General features: G+C 41.0%; 3 protein-coding genes across 8 annotated transcripts in view; all 3 read right to left on the minus strand.

Annotated features, from left to right (window-relative positions):
- The window catches only part of pfkfb4b (6-phosphofructo-2-kinase/fructose-2,6-biphosphatase 4b), a 33559-nt gene extending 25657 nt beyond the window's left edge, over positions 1-7902 (minus strand). Inside the window, exon 1 of one of the 4 annotated variants that reach the window (XM_084928373.1) lies at positions 7759-7901. In XM_084928373.1, coding sequence (XP_084784499.1) covers positions 7759-7801 — 43 coding nt within the window. In that variant the 5' untranslated portion in view covers positions 7802-7901. Of the gene's footprint in view, positions 607-7758 lie in introns of those variants that run through there. The other 3 variants (XM_084928376.1, XM_084928372.1, XM_084928374.1) reach the window with 3 other exon arrangements.
- Positions 7903-8366: 464 nt separating this feature from the next.
- LOC146387052 (actin nucleation-promoting factor WASL) lies at positions 8367-15017 on the minus strand. 2 transcript variants are annotated; one of them, XM_084928383.1, is made up of 9 exons: positions 14241-15017; positions 10527-10673; positions 10218-10304; positions 10067-10142; positions 9904-9976; positions 9727-9811; positions 9467-9620; positions 9127-9353; positions 8367-9044 (listed from the first exon to the last, which is right to left on the minus strand). In XM_084928383.1, the coding sequence occupies exons 1-9, from the start codon at positions 14337-14339 to the stop codon at positions 8904-8906; spliced, it is 1089 nt and encodes a 362-aa protein (XP_084784509.1). In that variant the 5' UTR covers positions 14340-15017; the 3' UTR covers positions 8367-8903. The 2 variants fall into 2 exon arrangements, with proteins under 2 accessions (XP_084784509.1, XP_084784508.1); XM_084928382.1 differs by having other exon boundaries at positions 10067-10304.
- Positions 15018-15439: 422 nt separating this feature from the next.
- Positions 15440-20621, minus strand: LOC146387053 (MAP kinase-activated protein kinase 2-like). Of its 2 annotated transcripts, none has more exons than XM_084928380.1 (11): positions 20305-20621; positions 19935-20190; positions 18810-18949; positions 17850-17914; positions 17683-17762; positions 17210-17336; positions 16958-17033; positions 16671-16795; positions 16075-16160; positions 15916-15996; positions 15440-15826 (listed from the first exon to the last, which is right to left on the minus strand). In XM_084928380.1, exons 1-11 carry the CDS (start codon positions 20319-20321, stop codon positions 15590-15592), a joined length of 1290 nt encoding a protein of 429 aa, XP_084784506.1. In that variant the 5' UTR covers positions 20322-20621; the 3' UTR covers positions 15440-15589. The 2 variants fall into 2 exon arrangements, with proteins under 2 accessions (XP_084784506.1, XP_084784507.1); XM_084928381.1 differs by having other exon boundaries at positions 20301-20617.
- Positions 20622-20826: the final 205 nt, after the last annotated feature.

The raw sequence follows: 20826 nt of genomic DNA on the forward strand, positions 1-20826 counted from the left end.
CGCGTCTATGAGCGATGTGGCCGTTTTTGCACGGCATCCAGATCTTCCTGAGAGGGTTCTGGGTGAGCTCCCGCGGGTAACCCTCCACCATAAACTCTTGATTGTCTATCATCCTGGTTGTTGGGTCATTTACGTTACCCTCCTGAAAACAAACTGAGGAGGTGGGCTTCAGCCTGGCACTGAAATTCTGCAGGGGGGTAGATGTTATATATCAGCTGAGGAACAGCAGTTTCCCCATTACCGTAAGGACTGGATACTGAGCGCAACGGAAAGCGAGGGAGGGAAGAAAACAAAATGTCCCGGTACAGGATGTAACGATACTTCAGTCGTTTTTTCACCATGTCAGCGTGAATTAATGTATTTACATATTTCACGTGACAGTATTATCCCAGGTGCTTACATAAAAACTCCCACCATGATTTTACGTATGGAAGTCTGATTAAGAGCCCCAACTGAGTTTGAAGAATTCAAATGCAATTGTGTTAATAACAGACAAATTACTCCAAAGACATTATAATGTTTACCCAAATAATACTCAATCAAGCAAATACTCAATTCACTCCAGGGTCATATAAAGTTCAATGCTTTCGTTGACCATTTTGTGTTTTAAAGTCTTGTGAAGCATTTTTCTTAGCGTCTTGTGTTGAAAATATCACAAGCATCCAACATCTGTAAAATAAATAAATGAATAAATAAAAATTCAAATCCACGAAAACGCGACTGTTTACAAGTTACCGTAATAACTCGTGAACTACGTACGTATGATTCGAAGACGCTAAGTGAAAAACAAGTTTTAGGCGTTCACATGAAGCACACATGGGCAGTGAATGCAGCAAGAAATTGAGCCAATCAGAAATGGAACGAGAGGCCCAGCAGCCAATAGCAGAGGCGCATGGGCAGGAAAGAAGGGCATGCGGACTACTGGGAGCACAGCTCAACATCATCGTGAAAACCATGGAAGCCTCAGCTTTACACGACCCAGTCACGGGCCTCACTGATCACACATGCTTCATGTGGCAAAAGTTGCCAGCAAAGTAAGATACAGCAGAAACTCCCGTCTGATAGATGTACATATTTTTTTAAACAAAAAATGAAACTGGTTAATAAACACGAATATAGTGTATAGTATAGTATTAAGTATAGTGTTTGACAAATTATAGTAGTTTATTTTTACTGTTATATAAAATGATATAAGAAAAGCCGAGGGGTTTCTGAATAAAAACGATAAAAAACAAAATAAAAAGCGGGGAGAATAACAATAACTATCCTCATTTTTACTTTTTAAACACACATTTACAAATAGCTTTACAGTCTGTCAAAAAACATGTATTTACCACCCCAACATATAGTACATAAACACGATTCAAGCATAAGTGATTACTTAGCCAAAAGTAACAGGCCTGGGATTAAAGGAAAAGGTAACCTGTGAAAAACGAGTTCTCAGCAGTCGTTTTAAACAAAACGTTGATTCAGCCAAACTGATATAAAGAGGAAGGCTTTTCCAAAGTTTAAGCCCCACAACTTCGAAAGTGTAGTCGCCTCTGGATTTAAAATAAGAGCGTGAAAGAGTTGAACAAGAGAGGACGGTTGGAATAAGCAGCTGTACGTATTTAGGCAGGAGCCTGGCTTTTTACTGAGTGACAGTAAAGACTGAGCTTGACAAGGATGAGCTTGAAGACAGGAAAATAATTCCAAGATTAGCTGAGGATTTGATGTTTCTGGCCAATGCGTTGACCGACCTCAGTAAAACAGAGTCGAACACAAGTACCTCGGTTTTGCCAGACAATTTAAAGCCATCAATTAAGTGGTGAAACAGTCACTGAGGTAGGATTCGCTGCTGAGCTGTGTGACATTACCATAGCTACAGTAAGAAATACCACAAAAGGCACTAAGTAGATGGCCCGGGGTAACATATACAGCAACAGTCCAATACTCATATGTCCACTTCAGCTCAGTGCTAACACAGAGACAGACATTATTGTGTTATACTGAAAAAATAAGTGTGTTGTCTTAAAAACACAAATACTTTAAAAAGTATGGGCTCAAAATGTGGTCATAAATATTTTGTACTTGTAAAAAAGATTTGTATGTGTAAAAAAGATTTGTGTGTGCGTAAAAAAGATTTGTGTGTGCGTAAAAAAGATTTGTATGTGTAAAAAAGATTTGTGTGTGCGTAAAAAAGATTTGTATGTGTAAAAAAGATTTGTGTGTGCGTAAAAAAGATTTGTGTGTGGACTTAGAAAAAAAAACCCTGCAAGTTACAAGTACGAATTTTGACCCTATTTTTCTTCCTTTCATCTGATTGGTCAATGTCATGTCAATCACAAATGTAACAATCCAATCAGAGAACAGATGGGTTTGGCTGTCGGAGGGGCGCTTTTTTTGAACTGCAGGTCTTTGAAGGGAATAAATGCCCTTTTACATGCCAACCCAGCGTTTTCCTTCATCACCACGAAGGAAAACAGTCTGTGGTCGTCCGAGTTTGGTGATTTTTGTGTCACAGGTCTACGTGTTTAATATAGGGACTTCCACAGCCTTTTCAACAGCGCTGCGGACCGCGGGGTGGGGGCGGGCAGTGTTTTGGAAATGACAGTCTTCATTACAAAGCTTTCTTCGTTATGAATTAGCATACATGTTTTTATTGAACATTTGAAGAACCAGCAAAAAAAACAGAAACTCTTGTAGAGGACATAAAGTCAGAGATAGAAAAGACAAGGAGCAGGTGCATCTAGTACAGGTAGAGCTGCTGCAAAAACCCACAGAGCCCAGCAGCCAGCGTAATAAATTCTGGATCCTTTGCTTTTAGTTAGCAGTTAGCATTAGCAGCACATCCTGCGTCTGATGTGAAAGGACTTTTATGCTGCGCACTGTGACTCACAGCAATGGTCCTGGGTCAGCCCTGACTTTGTGTTAAACTAATCCTAAAGTAATAATGGTATTTCTAACCACTGATATACCACAACTTTTTCCTTTCAACAGCTACTGAAAGTTAGGGGACCTAGCTGCTATCGGATATTTATATAGAGATCCTCCAGCTTCAAACTGTATCACCCTTCAAGGACCTGCAGTTCAAAAAAGCGCCCCTCCGACAGCCAAACCCATCTGTTCTCTGATTGGATTGTTACATTTGTGATTGACATGACATTGACCAATCGGATGAAAGGAAGAAAAATAGGGTCAAAATTCGTACTTGTAACTTGCAGGGGTTTTTTTTCTAAGTCCACACACAAATCTTTTTTACGCACACACAAATCTTTTTTACACATACAAATCTTTTTTACACATACAAATCTTTTTTACAAGTACAAAATATTTATGACCACATTTTGAGCCCATAAAAAAGCTACAGCAATTATGTAACAATGTAACAAATTCCTGTTCAAATAGGATAAGTTTATATTCTCATCAGATCAAAGTAATCACATCTAAAATGCATCTAAACCAAGAGCTCGGGTCTGAGGAGGATAACTTACATGGACATGGACCAACACATCGTCACATTTCTCTCTGTTTCTCAAAAAAAAAGCAGATTAATTTTCTGTTAGGTAGGTGTGAATCAGTTATTTGCTCCTACTTGTAGTAAAGTCTACCATGCATCATAAATAAACTGAAAATAAATAAACTGTATTCACAGCTGGGTAAAAGTCAAAGTCAGAAGCCACAATGTGCTTGCTTGACAGTTTTTATGTCTCAAACAATAAATGGGAACCTATGAGAAAATGCAGACGGCAGCACAAACCTGCAGAGGCAGGAAAAGATCAATCCTGCAGCCCCAGATTAAACTCAGCGACAAATTTAGATGAACAGAGGACTCGAATTGCACTTTTAAGTAATAAGTGAGTCATGTGAGTTCAACAACATCCTGTAATCATCGTTTATCCTCAATGCTGACAAGTTCAAACATAGAACCAAGGTTCTGACACCAGAGGGCGCTGCGCTTCACCAAAGCAGGCCCTACAATGAGGACAAATCTGTAAGGAGACGTTTATAGTGTCACCAGAGGTCATTAGGCAAAAGGTCAGCAGGCAGGAGTGTCTGAGAGCAGTCAGCATGTCAGCAGCACTAATCCCATCAGCCTTTCACTTCAGGGCTTCAGGAAATCAACAGACATGCTCAAACATTTGGCTTTCTAAGCAAATAAAAGCACTCAAGCATGCATGCTACAGCCTAGGGAGGCTTTTAGGGACAGTAAAAGTTATTCTTCAACAACTCAGAGGCTGAGTTCTTGGAAAGTTTGTGTCAGTTTAATCTGGTGAATGACACAAACAACACAAGTGGCATATCTGATAAATGTAAATTATAAATGAATAACAAATACATCATGTCCAGTAACGACTATATAAATTAGTCTTTAAATTCATCCTGCTAAAATACAGCATCTAATGACCTGCAATGACCCGAGACATTTGACCTTTTCAATATAATCCTTAACAAACTCTTTGTATGTATGTATGAATATTTGGTATATGTACAAGTTCTAAGTCAACTCCTCTGGTTTCATAATTTCTTCCACAAAAAACATCTCAGAAAATCTCTAAGTGAAAAGTATCTGGATTTGAAACTCTGTTCATGTGGGCTGCAGACGAGAGCAGATGGCAGTCCTGTTTCTGGGCCACTATGATCCTACTTTCCCTAAATATAGGCTTTGACCCGCAGCATCATTTAGAGGAATATGTAACAGATTCCAATCTAATGTGGGCTAAAGTTTACCCCGAATTTACACAACCAGTGCCAAACAGCAGCCTTTATAACCCATATTTCACCTGGATTGCTTTGGTTTGAGAACACTTTCTTTCTCTCTTCTTGCTCGAAGCAGCTTGTTTGAGATGGCTTTGAAATCTGTTAAATACACATGAAACCGTCCTGCAAACAGAATATGATCCAAATTAAGAGTGATGGAAAAGATGACCTGGCCCATTTTCAATCCCTGCGGCTGAGGCATTCCCTGATTTCTTTCCTCCCTCAGATAGACTCCAACACCACCATCTTTGGACTTGCTGGGTAGTCGTTGTTCTGCTCTGTAGCTTGTGGTGAGCTTGCAGGTTCTGGTTAGAGTTTCCCCTCCTGCACCAGCACAACAAGGACTGTTATAGATATCTGCAGTCCAACACAGTGGAGTATGAGTCGGTCTGCAGGCAGATGCACTGGAGGGGTAGCTCAAGGTTATCAAGAACCACCATGACAATAAGGAAAAGCTGATTGGGAGTAACAGACATTTTAAAAATACAAAACACTCATATTTAGCACCTTGAAATGTTGACGAAATGTTTGCCCTTGTTTTTCTGGCTCATTTTGGACTGTAGGAAATTGGCAACAAGATAATCCTAAAAAGACAGAGTTTGATTTTCGGACTCATCTGAAAGGATTTGTCTACACTGCTGAGTGATAATGCCTGAAGCTGTCAAGCTATTAAAAGTCTGTGGTCTTGTCTGCTTTATTAAGCATTTAATTCCATTTCGACTCTGATAAAGGACTGAAAAATCACACAAAATATTGCTCACAATTTCCTGTGTTCAAGGTGATTGAAATTCCTTTTCAATCACCTTTAAGCCAGCAAAAATCAGCAAATCTTCACAGCAGAGAAGCTAAAAATAGAGCCTTTTTACTGTTTCTGCTTTTCAAATATGCTGCCAATGTGCTGCTTTTGTCAATTAACACAGATTAAAAGAGTAATATTTTTGTAACTAATCTGTATGAATGGTGTGACCCAGAATCATTTTGTCGGTTCATACTTAATTAAATAGTGTGGAGAACAACAGAGGAGACGTTTCATCCGGGGGTGATTAACAAAGACCAAGTAAGGCACAACAAAAACATCTCAAACGACCTTGAGGTTGAATTCTCCCACATGCAAAAACAGCAGCTAGATTAGAGCACCGTGGAGCTGCACACTCAGTGCATAAACATGACACAGCCTCAGCCTGCATCAAGCCTTCGCTGCAAGTCTGTGTGAGTGGGTGAACTTTCACCTAGATATAGAGCAGACGGAGAGAGGGAGGGCAGGAGGGAGAGGGAAGTGCAGGGAGAGTGAGACCAAGCCTTTAAGAAGGGACTAGAGGGATTTAGAGCCACAATCTGGAGGATATGAAAATGTCCAAATATAAAGATTTTTTATGGTATTTTATTACAGAGAGAAGAATGGTGAAAGAAGGCGGTCTTATTGCAGCGTCTGAGGCAACCTCTGAGCCCCGGAGATGAATATCCTGTGGGAGTTACAGCTATTGTGGCTAAACATAATGATATAATCTGTTAAGACTCTGCTGCACATGCTGGAACATATTCCTAGCCAATCTGCAGTTATAACCACATATTGGTGCTCATGACTAAGCCAACTCAGTGCCTTTCCAACCCTCCACTCCGAGTAGCAGTGATTATTGTTAAACAGCAAGGGCAGCTTAATATGCACATCAGCTGCCATCGCCACACTAAACAGCCCCCTCAGTATAAACAGATCAGCTGCACACAGATAGACTGATTCCAGTATGACTTTCCTGTTTTTCTGCCCAGCCCCACCTCTCTCTGTGTACTCTGTGTCTATGCATAATAAGGACAGCCAGTGAAGCACGTCTCCTCACCAGTGCAGCCTGAGCTCTGCTCATCCCTCGTACACCTGCCACAGCAGCTCAGCCTGCACACATTTAAACCTCCGTGACCACAGCTGCGAAAAAGAACAGCAGGAAATCTGTGTACCTGCCTGCATGGTGTCTTATGCAACGTTAAACAGACTCATCGGGATACACGACTAATAGAATTACATAAGAGTCTGTTCCTATAATAACTAAAACGTTGTATTATATGGGACATAGCATTAGAGCTAGGCCAAGTGCCGCTGTTATGCACAAGTGCAAACGAGTAATGGAGGAACAAGAACAGCAAGCAGAAGTAAACAGAGTAGTAAGCAGTGAGTGACAAAACCTGAGCGTCTGTTTAGACTTTGAAATCTCTTTTAGTCCTTGTGCACCATCCCCCCTGCTGCACAGCACGTGTTAATAAAATGACTTCACAGGAGGTGCTTTGGGAAATCATCGAGTTACTGCTAATAAAGATCCACACGTCTCTGAGACCCTGGTGTAACAGCAAGAGGGAAGTTTTCTTATAACTGGTTAATGGATTACAAACTTATGAAGCCACGTGGGAGAGGACAAAGCTACCCGGAGGTCATAGTGAATGCAAGAAGAGCCAGAAGTTCTCCTTTTACCAGTATGCTCATAATTATCTCCTAACCATCAACTTTTTCAAGTTTGAGCAGTGCCAGATCAACGACCAGGTCCAGAAATGTATCAAATATTCCCGAATCACAGCCCAGGCAGTAATAGGGATGAGTCTGGGGCGTGATGTTTGACACATAACTACTATGACCCTGTGATAACAGTGTTTACAAGTCTCTGCTCTCCTTCCCATGGCTGTCAGCTGCGTGCAGCTAGCTAAGCAACAGCTGCAGCCACTCTGCAGGAAGCTGCTGCCAAAGCGCTTAAAAAGTAACAAAAATCCATTATTTACTGCAACACATCTGAAAGCAGCCGTCTTTTACACATTTCCTAGGCTTGCCCCGCAGTCTGCCTCCCTCGTTTGCACGGCAGAAAGCGCTGACAGCTCCGGAGCAAGCCTACGTGACACACACTTGTTTACTTCATCCGCCCGTTAGCCCAGCTGCTCGCGTACAGCACACTCTGTACTCTGTGCCAGCGAAGACTCGCAGCAACGTCACGTACAAAGGAGCAAATAACGAAAAATAAAAGACAGGACTCAGCGTCCTACCTGGCCTCTCCTGCGCGTTTCGTAGAGTGTAGGAGCCTCTCATGGTCCCCGTTTTAAAAGCCTCTTTTTCCAAGCTTGGTGAGCGCAGTACGCTTAGAGCAGCTCGGCCACTCAAATGAATGAAGCGTCTCAGTCTGCGGGAGCGTGCGCACACCCACCTCTCTGCGTTAGCGCTCATCCACTTTCATCCCCACCTCTCCACGAAAACAGACTTCTAAGAATTCCTTAACCCCATTTCATTTTCTTCTTTTGAGATTTAGAAATATAGTATCATGGGGGAGGCGGGGGGTCATTAGAAACATTCACATTGGTTTAAATATCTGTTTGCATGAGGTTATTCCCAAATCTCCTTTTTTTAAACACTGGTCCACAAATAGCACATGAAAAGCATCGAAAACAAAAAGTTAAGATCACCGAAAAGAACATAGGGGGTTTTACCTTTGCGATTGACTGAATTACTTACCACACTCACCTGTTTGTCGACTTTGACCTTGGCCTTTACACTGTTTATGTCTGGATAAGTAAAGTCAGATTTTACTGAATTGTAAGCAAACTGAAAGCAGGCAGTGCTGTTATAGTACAGGACAACAGAGCTTCCATATCTTGTCTATAATGCATGCTCCACTTTGTTTATTCTTTAGGTTCCACCATGGGTGTATATTAAAGCACTTAAAAAATACATAAAACATTGCACCCCACAGAAATCAGAATTTTTAAAAACATAAACATTACAGTCATGACAAATGTTATACAGAAGACAAGTAAAACATACACTTTCAGCTAGATTTCCAGAAAAGAAACTAAAGCAAAAGAGTAGTTAAAAATTCATCTGTTTCTTCACTTATCTTTATATTGCTGTAGGCTACATTTAAGGAAGCTGGGATTTACGTTGGGAAGTGAAAATCTGGCCCTTCATTATCTAATTTAGTGACATCTATGACTCTAAACTAAGACTTAGCATACTGTACTGATATGATGGCATTTTATATTTTTTTTAAATGCACAATGTGGCTTTTCATTTTACCACATTGCCTTATGGCAATTTAATCCGACCACTGCTTTGTTTGACAATCAAAGCCAAAAAGCCGCATCTTTAACTACATTTACAGTACAAGCTGACTTCCAAGATCTCTTAAAAGAGTCCGTCATTGGTTAGTATTAGGAATAGTAGCAGTAGGTTCTCCATCTTCGCTGTTGCTTTGCTGAAGCATCCGTTTTTCTTTGAACGCTTCTCTCAGTGCAGCCAGGATTAAGTCGCCTGTCTCTGTTGATTTTCGGGAGCCAGCCTAACAGCACAAAACACAAAAGTTTGTTCAGCCCACCCACTGTGTACAAATATGGATGCTCAATTAAATCTTTTCCTCTTACATTTTTGAAACTTGCACTCTTTCTGATCCTCTCTGCAGGAGCTGGCAGAGGGGGAGGTGGAGGGAAAGGATTCGGAGTGTTTGTCTGACTCTTGTCTACCGTGTCCATGTCCTTTGGTGTTTGTTGAAAAGTGTTGCTGTCTTTGATGGAAGGGACTGGTGGCAACGGGCCCTTCTTCAGATAGATGGAAGCCCCTGCAGATCTTGGCAGTGTCTGAGAGATTGGGCCTATGTGCATATGACAGAACACTGTCTTAAAAACATAAACAATAGTATTTTTCCTGAAACTAAAACGTAAATAAATATTTGCACATACTAATAAACTTAACGGGATATAGTACCTCTGTTTCTCAGCTCTCTCTGCACAGCCTTCAGCCCTCCAAACTTGTTGATGATGCAGTCAACAGCTTCGGCAACGTCTTTGCCTTTCAAGTCTTCTTCAGTGAGTTTTGCCTGCATCAACAGCCTCCTCATAGCCGGGTCAAGATCCTTAAACTTCACCAAGCAGACATAACAGGGAGTCATTTATCATGCTATTATTAATGACTAATAACAGCTTAACAGTTACCCCATTAACATTTCACTGTAGAGTTTGACATACAGAACTTGAAGCTGGAGGAGCTGTCGTGGAAGATGTGTCCATAGGGAGCTCTTTCTCCCCATTCAAACTGTGCAATGGTTCAATTCTAAAGAGAACAAAAAAACACAAAACTGTGAACCACCTCTTTAACGCTCTTTTCTTCACTCTAAAGACACAAAGTGGTGCTATCTTTCTCACCCCAAATCATCAGCAGGCAGTTCCCTCGTTGAACTGCCCACTGCTGTCATTTCAATCATGCTGGTCATCTTTTCTGTAAATATAAAGGTTGTGTTAAAATACGAGACAGGGCTGAGCCTTTGAGAGCATTTATACGTGTAGATGTGTTTGTTGTTATTCTAACCACAGGCAGCCTCCACGGTATGATGAAACTCCTCTGCCTCAGTCTCATTTGCAAAGTTGACGCCTACCTGGTAGTCCTGCGAAAACACAGCAAATCTACCCAAATCCAACCTAAAAGTGGCACTCACCGATGCCAAAACAGGATCACTTACATCTGCGGGGAAAGTATGGAAGAAAGCACGCGCTGCAGTGTACTTGAATGGAATGTACATTTCCTGCTCCCACAGTAACTTGGCACGCTGTGTTTCAGAATGAGAGGAGTTGTTAGAGTTGCACGAGGAAAAGCACAGGCGCACACATCTGGATGAGTCTTCCTATTGTTGCTGATGGAAACCTCAAAGTAGAGGAAATACTTCAAGCTGCCCCATGCTGTGCCATGCTGGAAGCAGCGTGCACGTTTCAGCGTATGTGCCAGTTTGAGTGGGTGGAGTGAATGTGAGCAGTAATGATGTTCTTTTTACCTTGACGCAGTATAAGCGCAGGAAATAGGAATGCATGGACGAATCCTCAATGAGACACACCACACCGCATTCTAAGCGACTCCAGCTTGGCCTCTCTCCTGGGGTACTTATGGCCTGTAGTATCTGCGCTACTGTAGATTTCATCAGCTGAAATAGACAGTAGTGGTCCAAAGTGCATCAATACATGATGTGCAATTTATTAAGTTACAAGGCACAGGCATGTTTATGTTGGTGTTAAATTTTAGAAAATGCCAATTTAATGCAACATCCTGGTGTCTTTGTGTAAATGTCTCTTCAGTAATGATCTTGTGCAGTTAGCTTTGGTTTGTTTTTCTGATATTTTGCATTAACCCTGTCCTTAAGACACTGTGCACCTGTCCTCCTACACAATCACTTCTTTAATGAGTAACATCCGATTTTAAAAAAAGAAATCATTTACTTTCAAAACCAGCTCACGTTTCCTGACTGACAGTAACCCTTTGAGTCATTCTAGTTTCATTTTACAGCAAAGATGCTGCTCCTCAGAGAGACTGATGACCTCTTTTCCATTTAACTTCTTTCTGTTGCTTCAATTAGGTAATAGTGGACTACTTTTAAGTAATCCTGTAGTTTAACTACATTTTGTAATACCTTTCTGGTTGTTCAACTACATTCAATTTTGCGTGGTGATTCAAATAGAGTAGTTATTGTTTTTTAAATAGTTTTTGTGCACTGAAATGATGAGACGTGCAGAGGAGGGATAGTGGCTATATTAGACAAAGGATGCTAAAGATAGAGCTGCCATGCAGGAGGGGAAAAGGAAGCTCTCAGAGCACTTCTTCACTCCACTGACCTCTTTTCACTGCCCACGTGTTTATATTACCACAGCAGCATGCCATTGCCTTTTTGTCTTCTCTCTCCCTTAGTCTGTGTTTTGTCCTGCCTCCCTACAATCTCTTTTCTTTTCTCTTCTCTTACCTCTCAACCCCCAGCTGGTCATGACAGATGGCTTTCCCTCTCTGAGCCTGGTTCTGCTCGAGGTTTTGTTCCGTCAAAAGTACATTTTTTTCTTCTCCCTGTTGCAAAATGCTTGCTCATATGGGGTTGCTTGATTTGTGGGGTTTTCTCCAATACTGTAGGGTCTTTACTTTACAATTTAAAGCACCCCGAGGCAACTGTTGTTGTGATTTGGGGCAATATAAATACACCTAAACTGAACTGAATACTGTAATATAGTGTAATTTGACCTGCATTACACCTCTCTTCCTCTAACCCTGCAAAGGCCCAGGCAATGTATACATCAGGCAGATAACCATACACACTTGACCTATGTGTAGTGCATGTGAAAAGTGGTGGAAGCTGCTTACTGTCTGCAGAATGAAAAATCCAAACCTCAGCCCTATAGATTTACCACTGCCTTAGGCAAATCCATGACAATGATTACAGCCACTAATAAAACATTTGTTTTTATTTGAGAGCTAATGCACTTGAGTAGAGACTTTGTCTTCTTTCAGATCATCACCACAGCTGATCTATCATTCTCCTCATCTGTCACAACAACGCTCTGCATGTCCTTCTTCACTACATCCATGAAGCTTCTCTACAGTCTTTCTCTTTTCTTCCTGCCTGGCAGCTCCACTGTCTACCGTCTCTCCTGTGCATGTGTCCAAACCATCTCTGCCTTGTTTCTCTAACTTTTTCTCCATTCTGGTCACTCCCAATGAAAGTTTAAGCATCCTCGGCTCTGCCACCTTCATCTCCACTTCCTGTTTTTTTGTTTGTTCCACTTTCTCCACACCGCACATAATAGCAGGTCTAAGTCCCATATTGTAAACCTTTCTTTGCACTGCTAGCTATCCTGCTGTCACAAATCTCCCGCCCCGTTCATCTCCACACACTCTACCCTGCCTGCACTCTTTAGTCTTCTTAAGCAGGACTAATCAACATGTCTTTCCTTTTCTTTTAATGAAACCAAACCTGGAACCTTGCACTTTTCAGTGGCATTTAATGTTTCAGTTCATGTATATTAGAGTTTCTGTCGATTTTTGTTGTGATTTGAATGCTTTAGCATTATAAATTGTTATAATTGTCTTTCATTGTGGTGGAGGCATGTGGGTTTGGCTCAGTGACAGGGGAGGGGTGGAGCATTGTAGGCATTGTATAATTATGTCTCTTGTACTTGTGCAGTAGTACACTTGGGCCAGGTGTGTGGAGTGAGTATGGACGGGCAGTTGGTGAGGTTGTGTTAGCAGGTGAGTGAACTTAACGTTGTTTGGAAAGACAATTTTATTGTGAAAGCAAACACAAGTAATAAAGGAAGGAAGCACCATAAAAGAACCATCTGTACGTGTCTCAGGGAACCCACAATGGCAGTGACATGCTGCATCATAAATTACTGTCAGTAGTTTGTACTTCAAAATGCACTTTCAAAGCAGCTTTTGCTCACCAAAAGACAAGTCAGCCTCATCCATACCACATAAAACATGGAATAACAAGACTGCAGACTATAAGAGATTAATCAAGATGTCTAATGTTCTCTGTTGTGCTGATGACACAGTTACATCTGTCTAGAATGTGTTAGTCAGGCTATACTGGCCCTCCTGGATCTGGATGTGTGTTCTTCACACTACAGATTTTCAGTTTAACATAATTCAGTTTCTACTGAGTGCCAGTTCACAACACCAGGCGCAATGCAGTTTGTGTGCATAAAAACACAGGATACCATACAAGAACTTTATAGTGCCCTAAAAAGGGGTCATTAACCATTTACATGCCACTATAAAGGATGTATTTGTGAACTCTGGAAGTTAACCCTAGAATTTTGTTGGAGGATATAAAAGAATGTATTTTTTTCACTTTTGTGATTTTTTTTCTCCATTTAGTATTTTTATGTTGCCAATCAAATGGCCATCTATGGCTGCACCATGAAGACGATGTCTTTCCTATCAGTGTCTCTGTTCTGGGTCTGCTCTGTGTCTTTTTTCCCAAATTGTTTCTTCTTGGTAGCGATAATGTCAGTGTAACGTAATGAACTGGGAGAGCCTGTTTGTGCATAGCCTAATTTGATCTACACCAGAGAGAGCCGACACAGTGCCTCTGTGTTTTGCAACAGAAATGTTTTGGCCAGAAAGAACACAGCCTCTACTCTCTAAGCAAAAGAAAACAGAGGGAAGGTAACAAATATACCACAGAATTTAAAATTTAATTAAATAACTGTCTAAAGCTCTAACACTGAAAAAAATTTAAAAATGCCTCATTTATTTACTGTGGAGTGGTATTTAAATAATATTTAAATAGACAAAACAAGCATCTGAGACTGCGGATGACAAGATTAGGCTAAATGTAAAACTAAAACAGCTCTAACACATGGCCCATTCATACACCAGGCTCCTTCTGATAGTAGCAGATGATAACATGAAAACAAGTGTGAGCATGAAATGATTCAGAGAGACATACATCATAGCACATCGAGCTACTACAGTAATATTATCATCATGTAGAATTTAACAGATGGTGGGGATGTGTTTTACCCTCTTAAAACACATTCAATTTTCTCAGCCTTGTTATTTATTTTTCCATCATATTTTACAGCATTTATGAATAAATGTATCAAATAAATGTAACAAATAAACACCAAACATTTTAAATTGGACGCTAATCTGGTTAAAATGTCGCTACACATGCAGCAAAAATGAGTATATTTCAGCTGTTTTCATACAAATTAATAAAGTGTACCTTACACTGCGGCTCCAGCAGACCGATGAGGACGCCTTTCTCACGGATCGTCAGGAGGTCACTTATAACCTGACTTCCAGTAATCAGAGCCAAGGCCATCACAGAGACTCCTGTTTTCCTCGCCTTACCTCAACCCTCTTAATCTCGCCTTTCCTCCTGTTCCAGATGCGTCCAGTGGACCTGTCCTGAACACACCACTTCCTGATCCTAACCATAGTTTGAATGGTAACGTTTCCATTACAGCATGTCATCATGCAAATTTATGGACGCCATGTATCCACTCAGTTTCGAGTAACCAAATGATTGAGGGTGCATACTCAAAGGTCACTTGTACAATCGTCAGTGAAACAAAGGAGTGCTTATTAACCATATGTGGGATGAAGTGTAAATAAAGTCGTTTTTAAGGAAGGCAGTTCACTGTTCTGGTTGGGGCACAACTTTTAAAGACAAACACAAAACTAAACACCTATATTCATACATTTGCTTAAGTTCTGTACCCAAGGAAATTATTTTAATTTCCCTGAATATTTACATTTCCATGTTGCTTTAAATCCATGACCCTTCCAGTGGAAAATATTGACTGCACTGCATGAGATCAGGGTTTCACACAGAAATCCCAGTAGAAGGCATTCAAATCTGACATTGTTTAAGATTCAGTCACAAGGTTTAAAAAGTAGTTAGTATAATTATGTTCTCTAATGGTTTTGTGTACATGAAACATCCAAGTCCGAATTAGCGAGCTTGTGTTTTGGTTTTGCACACTTTAGAGTGAAAAAGTGAACAACATTTATCTTGAAGCCAAGTACAACGGGAAACACTAATGGCTTGGTAAAGAAAGACATTTCAAGCAAGCGGAAATGTTTGGCAAGATTAATAACGAGCATGAACCATGTTAACACCTTCACTTCTCAAGGTTTATTAGTCCCTTGACAGCGCAGTGACATAACCACGTAAACAGTTGTGACTTGTAAAGAGGAATTAGTTGTATGTTATCTTGCCTAAGTAATTATCTTTTATGGCTTCCATATATCGTCTTTCATTGGTTACAGAGAGGAAAATCAGTTCCTAATGCTTATACAAAGTCTCTAAGCTTAATGCTTTTTCTTGTTTTACTCACAATCAGAATAAATGTAAAGTTTCCAAGTCTCAGTGTTCTGTATAAAATGAGCTGCCATGTAAAATGTGACAGGACACCAATGTAAAAGATAAAAAACAACATTTTATTTCACTTTAAGTAGTGAGAGTTAAAAATAAATGGCATTCTTTAAAGTGAGTGCAGGAACACAAAGAACGAGTAAAGTACAACAATTGATATGTGGATGGAAAATGTTGCTACTCTGGTTTTAATGCTACTTTTCTTCCGTGATCAAGTTACCATGTTCTTCAGAAAACAATACTTCTCTCTGACTGTTACACACTCCTGATCCATCTCCATCCCCTCTGTCAGCTTCCTCCACGCCGTCAGCTCCCGGAGGAACGGGCCTCTTGCGTCTCTTCAGCAGAGGGTTGTTGGATGTATCCAAGTCTTTGATCTTCACCTGGTCGTAGTCCACGCGCATCGTGGCCAGGGCACTGGTCATTTCCTCCTGTTGGAAGACACAGTTTGTGCTTTAAATCTGAGATAATGCTCTACTGCCATCTTGTGGCCAGATTCTGAAGTAAATACAATTCTCACCTTTACATCTTCCCATAGTTCCTTGTCCTCTGTCAAAACCTGAGAGGTGTACAAAGGTGTTTGAGGGACCACCATGGATTGCTGTTGAATAAAAACATTCACATCAGTGTGTGCACTGGGAGAAAACACAGAGGTGAACGGGCACAGGTGTTAACTCACACTAATCCAAGGATGGTTCATGAACTGTCCAATGGTCATCCTCTCGCTGGGGTCTGTCTTCAGTAACTGAATGATGAGCTGTTTGGCTGCAGGTAACATTAAAAAAGACAGTCAAGCAATCCAACAGGGCAACGTGGATGTGGAATAAAGATATGTTTATGGGTTTATCTCAGTTGTTATGTTGCAAAAGCTCTAAAGTTCTGAGAAGTGTTATGTTCTCAATTCTTCAGTGATTGGAAACTGGAAACGAGAACTAATGTAAAAGAACAAAAAAAAAAAATCCTCTTCACTCAAGAGAACAAAAAGATACACACAGTCAACACCATGGGAAGTTTAAACATACAGAGATCTAGTGTTGCAAACCATGAGGTTCCTATTACAGCGGAAAGTTTATGCAGGTCATTTCCACTCTCTCTGTTAAGCACATGATTATGTTGTTAGAGCGTGCGAGGATTAAAGTGAGGCTGAACGCTGAAGCGCCGTGGCACAGTAATTTACACTTTGTGGACCAATAGCATATTCATTTAGAGCCTCTCTCTACTTGCATTTTATTTCACAGCAGTGCGAGTATTGTTTAGTTATTCTGTTAGTCTAACCTTCCTCAGAAACGTCTGCCCACTCTGGGTTTGGAAACTCATATTGGCCCAACCTGATCCTCTGTTTCATGCCTGGAGAGATGGCCTGGCTTGTGTTTGAGTAGAATGGAGGAAACCCACAGAGTCTAGAGAAGAGAAGAGAAGAGAAGAGAAGAGAAGAGAAGAGAAGAGAAGAGAAGAGAAGAGAAGAGAAGAGAAGAGAACCTTACACTTTCTTAATTTTGCACTATGCAGAATTGATTTTTTTGTCATTAGTATTGCTAATTAGAGAGGCACAAGATACTCACAGGATGTACATGATTACACCCAAAGACCACATGTCACATGATTTGTCGTATTTCTCTGGCCCAAGCACTTCTGGCGCTGAATGGGCAAACAGATACAATACGATAATGTGGGCAGAGTCACACAAAAACGTCAATCATATGCAGACACACATGGAGACAGTAATAAATAAAATAAAACAACTTTTGACTCTAATACTGACAAATATGCAGTGCACCTGAAACTCCTGCGATCACATTTCACTGGACACTCACCAACATAATACGGAGTGTAACATGGAGTTTGCAGGGAGTTGTGCAGCGTCATCTCCTTAGCAAAGCCAAAGTCAGTCAGCTTTAGAGTAGCGTTGCTCTCTTTAGTTGTGTAGAGCAAGTTTTCAGGCTGTGGTGAGAATAACAAACAAGGAAAAACCCTTTAATCTGACTGTGTTTTATAAAATATTTTCTTTTATTTCTTTTATTAACTGTGTAAATGATTTCCAGGGCACAGCGTACTGCTGCATCTCACTAATACGCACGCAGTGGCCTTTTTCAATGCATCAACTTTACACTAAAGTTAGATTTGTCTGTCACCATCATCTTATTACATATGTACACTTGACATTGTATTTAAAACTCTGGGTATGCGTCATTTTGCTGTGTGGAGGGTTAACTTTTTAATGCAATGTTGCATATTTTAACCAGACTTGCGGTCTTCAGCAGCTTCTGAAAGATCAGCGTTACAGTACCTTTACATCTCTGTGAGCAATGTCCATGTGGTGGAGGTATTCTATGGCCATGCCAATGTCATGCATGATCTCCGACACCTCTGATTGGAGGATATGAGAGACATGGTAGCACAGATTGCAATGCAGAAACCATTAAATTAAACTGTTAAATGTGAACTCTAACCCACCTCTCTCTGTGAAAGCCTGGTCCCCTCTGGCCTGAATGCGACTGAACAGTTCCCCTCCCTCCATGCTGAGACAAGATTAACAAAGAGATCAGAACTGGGGCAGTGAGGGTACTCTTGGCAAATGACCGCAGTTGTCCACTGCAATCACGGTTTTATAACAAAGCAAGTCATTGTGCCGACTATTAACTGCTCAGGCAGGTTCAGTCTTGAGGGTTTTTGTTTGACCACCATTTCTTAGACTTGTATGCATTCAATTATTATTATTATTATTAGCTATTTATATTTATTTATTTTATTACTTCTTTTGTTGCGTCCACTTTGAGTTTTAGTTTAACTGTTTTAACAAGTTAAAATTTAACAGGAAGCAAAATAACAACACGAAGGAATAATACACATGCTCACATAAACTCACATTTTTTAATTTTGGCGAATAATCACACTCAAACCACCTCTTCAGTGAAGTTATAATGAGTTTTTAAAATTCTGGAGTGTTTAAAACACCACTGATTAATCAGTGAAATGAGAAAATGATTAGGGGAGATCGTGGCTCAAGAGTTTGGAGTTCGCCTTGAAGGTTGCCGGTTCGAGCCAGGGTTAGCTCAGTTGTTGTGTCCTTGGGCAAGACACTTCACCCGTTGCCTACTGGTGGTGGTCAGAAGGCCTGGTGGCGCCAGTGTTCGGCAGCCTCGCCTCTGTCAGTGCGCCCCAGGGTGGCTGTGGCTACAATGTAGCTTGCCATCACCAGTGTGTGGATGACTGGATGTGTAAAGCGCTTTGGGGTCCTTAGGGACTAGTAAAGTGCTATACAAATACAGGCCATTTAGTTACAATATTTACTTTGAAAAGTCTGTTGATTAAATCAGATTCACAAACTGTTCTCCAATATCTGTAAAAGCCATTTTTAAGCAACGGCTTTTGCTTAAAGGTGCCAAAAAACCATGTGATGCTGTTCATTCTCACCATTCCATAACAATGAGGAGACATTTCTTCCCATGGTGAATGTTCTCATAGAGGCTGAGTATCCGTACAATGTGGGGACCTCCGGAAGCTCGCCAGTGCAGCTCGACCTCCCGTCGAGCTTTGGGAGTGTCGTAGAGAATCTGTTGAACGTGACAAAATGTTTTAAACATTATAATGAAATGCTTCAAAATGCAAATCAGTGTTCAAGGCAGGCAAAATTAAAGGCATTAAATTACTGCTGTTTGCTGAGCAGTTATTCCAGAGGGAGCAATAAAAGTCAGGATTTTAAAGCTGCACTCAGCACACATATCCCAACAGCTGTGACAATGCAAGCTGAGTGCTGAAGGAGGAAGATAACACATCAACATACATTGCCACTCACACAATACCACTTATTTCATCACCTCCAAAGAAAAGACGTGGAGGAACTGGAGTGATTGCCCTTCCTGCCTAATTCTATAAGGCTTTCCTGCAATCCCATAGCCAGCTGTTTATTTAATTAACACCAGTTCCTTGGGAGTTGCATCAGGAATTACATCCTGTGTGAAAATCTGCCAAATCAAACATGAGGAGCAACCCAATCTGGCCACAGCCTTGTGAATAAGAGAGCAGCTGAAAGTAGCTTTAGAGCTGCATTTCTCCAAACACATAAGCTTTTGTGGGCTCAACATTGCTGCATGGATGAGTGAAAAATGCGCCATTTTTTTTTTCCTTTTTATATGTCAGAGACACTGGTATAAAGTTTTAACAGAGAAGCTCATTGTCCACATAACAACATCACAACAGTAAAAACTGTGCAGCAGCATCCCAGACAGCATACAACAGCGTGTGAGACACAACTACTGTCTGGGTAGTTCAAAAGGCAAATCTGCTTCAGGTTACTCCTCCATCCATCCCTGGTTCATGTGTATCATATGATATATCATTCAAAGAAATTTGAAGCTGCCGCACATTAAAGTTTACATCAAATCCTGAAGATAAAACGACATTAGGATATTTGCACAGATTTCCAGTCACCATTACACGGTGCAGACCACAGCAACTGTGGGGAAATGAATAATTGATGGCTGTTCTCTTTCTTTCCAGCGACAACAACAAAATAAAGCGGCAGGCACAGTCACAAACCTTGAGCGCACATTTTTCTCCTGTTTTCTTGCAGTAACACTCCAGTACTTTGCCATTGATTCCCAGGCCAAGGACCTGAGATGTTATTTTGTAGTCATCGGTCACCGCGTTTCTCCTGAACTCCAGTTTGAAGTAAGCAGGTGGCTGGAGGTCAGTCAGGCCGCTGCCCAAGTTGGAGTCGCTGTTGGTCGCTGTCCCGTGCTGCGCGGTAATAGGATTTACCGACTGCTCCTCCTGGTAATGATCCATTTTTTCTCTAAAAGCCGACGGTGGCGCAGAAAAGAAAATGTCACCAGGCTCTGCCGCATAAAATACCCAGTGTCATCTTAGCTCATCCACATATATCCAGACGACTTTCGTACTTACTTACAACACGTCACGATCCATTCTTTTTATGGCTGAAGAAAAAAATGAGGCAATCTAAAATTAAAAAAAGAATCCTCGATGTGCAGAAAAGGGAGGAGAATAAGCACCGTTATACTGTCACGGACTTCAAACGACTTCAGCAATTGGCTGGGTAAATGTAGAGGTTAAAAAAACACAACAAGTGGGGGAAAAATCTCGGCAAAAAATCTGGTACCTTTGCCTGGTCCTCATCACTGTTATCTGTCTCTTCCTGCAAGGCACACCGACCTCTCCAATTCCCTTACGTCAGCGCGACGAGGCTCAAATTCATGGACCATTCACAGTTTTCTTAAAGGAACAATCCCGCGTTAAGACGCACGGCAGGATCTCAGCAGACAGAGCAAAGACCTGTAGTAAGTACGCGACCATTCGCCTTCGAGAGTGTAACAAAACGGAACTCGGATCCTCAAGAATGAAATGTGATCCAATTAGCAAGAAGTTGGCTCCCTTTGAGTTTACATATATATATATATATATATATATATAT

Source organism: Perissodus microlepis, chromosome 5 (assembly GCF_051167445.1).
Source record: "Perissodus microlepis isolate ML-2025 ecotype Zambia chromosome 5, ASM5116744v1, whole genome shotgun sequence".
In the NCBI taxonomy this organism is placed as follows: domain Eukaryota; kingdom Metazoa; phylum Chordata; class Actinopteri; order Cichliformes; family Cichlidae; genus Perissodus; species Perissodus microlepis.